The following is a 5,899-nucleotide window of genomic DNA, read 5'->3' on the forward strand; positions in this document are numbered from 1 at the left end:
CAGTGATGACCTTTGTGGCGAGGCCCCATTTAGGGGATTTGCTATACGACTCTTAGATTCACTTTTATCGCGAGTTCTTAGTACAGGCAATTAATCAATTAAATAAAAACTATCGCCTAACAAGTAATCGTTTATAAAATATAGGCCTACGGGACAAATTGATCTACAAAACAATCTAATTAAAAAAAAAACAAAAAAACATATGTACGATTTGGGGGATAAAAATGATCCAACGTCTCACGGTTGATATGCCGTTAATTCCAAGTAATCTCTAGAAAATTTTTTTCCAAACAATTAAGAATTTTATTTAATATTTTGAGGAAATTAAAATGAAAATAAATAATAAAGCCTCCTAAAAATAAATAATAAAAAAATATGGGAAAATAAAATATCTAAATTCAAATTCACCATTCAGTAGGTTTTCGAAATTAAAGCGAAACTGCGTTCATTTTTTTTATATCGCTTTTAAAGGCGCTTTTATTTAATTTAAAAAAAATACTTGTACATTTTTTTACTGGTAAAAAGACAAATAAACAATATAATACGTCTTAATTAAATGAGTCATTGCCCCTCCCCTCCTTACGCTGTTAAGGGCAGGGGGGGGCATTACTTGTAGCATTAAGAATGGGTTTTAAATAACATTATTATTTTACTATGGTCCGTAAACTAACGAAGTATATATAAAAAAAAAAAGTGTATGTATAATAATTATTACATTAATTATATATTTTTACTGATTATAATCAGTAAAAATATATATTCGAAGATTTTAAAATATTGTCTTTACTCCTTCCTTCCTCCCTCCCTCGTCCTACGCTGTAAAGGGCAGGAGACTATTAATTGTAGCATCTTTTCTTTTCTATCAAACCCTTACGTAGACATCACGTGAGATTTTGCGCGCGTTTTGAGGCAGATGCTAGTGTCGCCATCTAGCGGACAACTCTAGTTTCCGTATAAAACCCGGCCACGTGGTATCAGCCGTGTCATAGCCGATTAACAGTTAGTGAGAGTAGTCGTCGCAGTAACTCACAATCACTTTCTACTTTGAAGAAGAAAAATAAGTTTAAAAAAATCAACATGCCAGAACGATCCAGTGATAACGAAAAATTCTGTAAACTTTTCATCGGCGGTTTAGGTTTCGATACCACAGAAGAGACCCTTAAGGCCCATTTCGAACAATGGGGCGAAGTCGTCGATTGCGTTATCATGAAGAACCCTTCTACTACCCGATCCAAAGGCTTCGGCTTCATCACATTTAAGGAGCCCGAAAGTCTGGATGCCTCCCAGGCGAAACGGCCTCACAATATTGATGGAAAGAAAGTCGACACCAAGCGTGCTATGCCCCGAGAGGAAGCCCCTGAAAACAAGGTGACTGTCAACAAGATGTTCGTCGGGGGCCTCGATGAGAACACCTCCGAAGAGCAGGTGAAGGAGACCTTTTCTACCTTCGGTAACGTCGAGAAGGTCGAAATGATTAAAGATAAAACCACAGGGAAACAAAAGCGGTTTTGTTTTGTCACGTTTGACGATCACGACGCTGTGGATAAATGCGTCATCCAGAAACACTTCCAACTTTGCGGGAAGAGTGTCGAGGTGAAGAAGGCCGTCTCCAAGAACGAACTTAACCAGGGCATGGGCGCTGGCGGCAGGGGCGGACGTGGTGGAAGCGGTGGTGGTGGTCGTGGCCGAGGTGGATACGGAGCTCCCTACGGTGGCGGAAACTACGGTGGTGCCCCCGGCTGGGGAGGCTATGGCGGTCCTGGTGGATACGATGGTGGTTACAGCGGTGCCGGCGGTTACGGTTATGATGGCTACGGAGGTGACGGTTACGGCAGCTTTGGTACCGGTTATGGTAATGGAACCGGCGGTGGCCCCACCCGGGGGCGTGGAGGTTACACACAGCGTGGAGCGGGTCCATATGGAGGTGGATATGGCAGCAGCAACAACTGGTGAACACCCAAATGCCTAAGATCATAAAGACTTTCATATTTTTTTTTTTTTTTTTTTCTTGAAGATTTTCTATTCGATTTTTCCCTTACAATTCGGGAAATCTTCCAGGAAAAGAAATGGACAAAAAATCCCCACTCCACCAAAGCTTCAAGCCACAGGCAGCATTTACACTCTCATAAAACTTTTCTTTTTTTTTTTTTTTATCTTTTACCCGCATTTTTTAAATTTTCCCCTTTAAACCCATCAACCTCTCAAAGGCCATTTTGGGTGAGTGTTTAAATCATGTGCTCTTAAAAATTTTCTATAAGGTTCCCCCCCCCTTTGCTTAAATATAAACAAATTACTCAAAGGACTTTCTCTTTATAGTATGACGCTAGAAATGACTTATGCTATCATTTTTAATGTCATTGACCAAACAAGCCTTAACGTATTCTAGTAAATTCTGTCCTCCAAATTCTACCTGTGTTTTTTTTTTTTTTTTTTTAACACCCTCCCCCATTGGAGATCCTTATTTTATTTTTAAATGTCCGGATGAGGAGGGAGAAAGGAAAATGCGAGGAAAAAATATTTCAAGTTTTAACTGAATCTTTCAATTGTCCCCATGTTTTCATGAAAACAAGACTGGAAAAAAAAAAAAAAAAAACTCTAATGAAATCCTAAACCTTTTCCTGTCAAAATGGACCTTCCTCTTCAAGGAAGTTTCCTTAAAAAGAAATATCCCCAATTTCCAAGACTGAATCTTTTTGCGTGTGTGACTGCCTTCATCTTTTGGAAAAGGAATTTTAAAGAAAAAACGAAAAAGAAAAAAGTGATCAAGGTGATATTGATTCTTTTTTTTTATTTTTATTTTTTCTTTTATAATTGTTTATTTAAAAACCAAACAAATGGACTTCCAAGTTTCCTCCTCCGAAAAAATACTATAAAAATTTCCCTCCAGTTTTTTTAAGTGAAGTTCAAATAATTTTAAGCTTTTTGTATATTTTAGAGCAGCTTGATTTATTTTTGGTCATCCAGTTTCTGTGGGAATATGTCAACCATTTTTTCATGATTACCAAAATACAGTTCAGATAAAAAGATTCCACTTACAACAACTCATAAAAATACAATCATTTCCTCTTCCTCATGAAATCATAGACATTTCTTAACATCTGAACTTCGAAAGAATTAAAAAAAAAAAAAAAACTAAATTTGTGAATCCAGGTTCGCCCTTAAGAGTGAGTTATAATAAAAATTAAAAATTATTGTAAATATAAATCTGAATTTTGTTATAACTTTTGTCTTGTGTTCATTTATATTTAATCTTTTCACGTCTCTATATCCAAATATTCAATTTCCATACTTGCATATGTGATTTTTCTAATTCTAAATTTGTCTACGTTATTAAGTAGACCTTTAATTTTCGATCTAATATATTCACAAATGCTTGTACGCCTTATTGCCAGAATTTTGTAAAATTCTAGCATAAATGGATATAGAATCTGTGAGCTTTAATTTTATTTACTAAAAATAAGCAGGTTTTTAAAATAAAAGTTTAAGACAATCTAAGTCTCTTAACTTGTCCAGACTCGACTGATGATAAAACCGCCACGATTTATGCAACTTTAAGATAAGTTAATTCTTTTAATGGAGAAACTGTAAGTATACAAATTCAATATTTTACACTTTTTATTTATATACATTCCATATTTCAGATAAATTTTTACTTTCACGAAATTACCATTAGATAAATTTGGAAGTGTTATGACGCACGTGGTTCCCTTAAAATTTTCGATTTTGTTTGAAAAAGGAAAAACTAAAAATTTATTTCAAATCGAGGCTCGTGACCCAGTTCAACTTCATGGCGAACACATTTTACAATATGAATATATTAATAAATTACAATTAATCATTTATTCCATCCTATATATATATATATAAAAAAAAAAAAAACGAAATAATATATATTCAAAAAAAATACGTGATAAAATGAATTATACACACAATGTCGGCCGCCGGTTTATTGAATGAGGTCGCACGTAGTCACCCACGTGGTCCGACCGGTAATGGCGTCGCCGAGTCTTCATCAAGCAGCATAAAATAAAATCAATATTCATTTCCTTCATTTGCAATAAGTACTCGGTAATATTTTATATGAATCAAATTTTTTTTTTTTACTAATTTTAACCTATAATATACCTCTTCTACTTAAGACTGAATAGCTACACAAAATATCACATTTCGTAAGTTTATTACGCGTCTAAAAAATTCTTTTGGGTCAAATGTTAATTTCCTTAGCCATTTTGTTAATCTTTAAAATTAAAATCTCCTATGAATTAGTATTTTACTAAATTCAATTGGTGACTAATTATAAAATGTAAAAAATTAACAATTTTACAAAGAATAAAATTTTTAATTCCTTTTAAAATTTATAAAAATACGGGGACTTAACCAATTTTCTTTATAGTCAAATGCGTCTTCGCCAATTTATCTTTATAGCAAATTGGCGCCATTTTTCGTTTAGTGCCTCTTCCCACCGCCTCGCCTTAAAACAAAGTAAAGTGTTCCAATATATTTCAAGAGTACACATTTTTACAAATCTTTTCATATTTTCACATGTAATAAACAGTTAAATGGATCACTTAATCTAAAAAATAAAAGGTTTCCATTTTCAAGTTTAACTAACATTTTTTTCCCCTTATGTATTCACGGTAAATGCTTGTCGACCCCCCCCCCCAACTTCCATTTTTACATAAAACAATTGACTTAACGAATATAATTAAAAGTCAATAGGGAAAGTTATGTAATTCATTTTTCGGTATTATTATACAAACACCGTGACAGCGTTAGGGTTGGGGTTAGGGTTAATTCGCTGTCACGGTGTTTGTATAGTTTTACCCATTTTTCCTTATATCATTAATACTGGCATTTTTAAATCTAATTTAATTTGGACAATAAAATTGCCAAAAATGAGACTAGTTAAAATTGTAAATTAATAAGTAAAATTTTATACGTTATTAAAATCTTAGGGTGATTTTTTAAACAATAAAAAAATCTATTTAAAGATGGCTTTTCTTCCCCTCCCTTAATTGACCAATCAGATGAGCGGATTTGATTTCAAAATTATCAGTTGTAACGTACGACCCCCACGTGACTGTCTGCGTTCTTTTATCCCCTTCATCTTTTCAATTTTTTTTAATCCTTTTATATCAATGCTTGAAAAATCTCCAGCCTTCGAGAATTTTATGGATTCCTATAAAGAAACAATTGTCTAAGTAGATTTAATCTTCAGCGTGAAAAAAAAAATCCATTTGAAGACTTTAATTTTCCATTAAATGAATTGAGGTCATTTTCATGTCATGTACAATATGGACAGTTGGAAAACATCTTCATAAAAGTAATTTACCTGAAAATATATTGTCCTGAAAGCTTTTTACTTTTACATCTCCATATTCTTGTGGCAATTCTATTTTCTATATTGATTACCTAAATTTTGTTTAACCTGAAATGTTTTAAACTTTAATTTCTCATGAGTGACAAATGCATGTGAAATGGGGAATCCACACAGCAAGTCTTTTTTTTTTTTTTTTTTTTTAATTAAATTCTTTGACTGAGGCATTTGCCCCTCCCCCAAAATCCTATTCTACCCTCGTAGGAAGGTAGTTAGTCCACTATAAAAACTTTGTACCAGGGTCGGAGTGGGATTAATAAGGTGGCGCTCCAGAGGGACACTCACTATGGCCTGCGTAAAGTGCCCGTGCAGCCCGGCGCCATTCCCATTAAGGACGCCTCAACCGATTACCGAAACTTTTCTCTTAGAAAAGTAAGGCCTAGGAGGGTGGACCTCCTAGAACTACACAAAATTAAACTACGGCCAGGTCAGCATGAAGTCCCATCTTCTGAGGGGGGGGGGCAGAATAATCCCGTGGGAAATAAGATTCAAATAAAATTTGCCAATCTCTTAGGGTAGAAA

The 5,899-nt window shown here is 34.3% G+C and overlaps 1 protein-coding gene across 1 annotated transcript; it reads left to right on the forward strand.

Moving 5' to 3' along the window:
- Nucleotides 1-813: 813 nt before the first annotated feature.
- Nucleotides 814-3,204, forward strand: LOC145255650 (heterogeneous nuclear ribonucleoproteins A2/B1-like). Its single transcript, XM_080114193.1, has one exon. The coding sequence runs from the start codon at nucleotides 1,078-1,080 to the stop codon at nucleotides 1,951-1,953; it is 876 nt and encodes a 291-aa protein (XP_079970319.1). The 5' UTR covers nucleotides 814-1,077; the 3' UTR covers nucleotides 1,954-3,204.
- The last annotated feature ends 2,695 nt before the right edge of the window (nucleotides 3,205-5,899 follow it).

The sequence above is a fragment of the Euprymna scolopes genome, chromosome 31, assembly GCF_053919585.1.
Source record: "Euprymna scolopes isolate OS-2025 chromosome 31, ASM5391958v1, whole genome shotgun sequence".
Lineage (NCBI taxonomy): Eukaryota > Metazoa > Mollusca > Cephalopoda > Sepiida > Sepiolidae > Euprymna > Euprymna scolopes.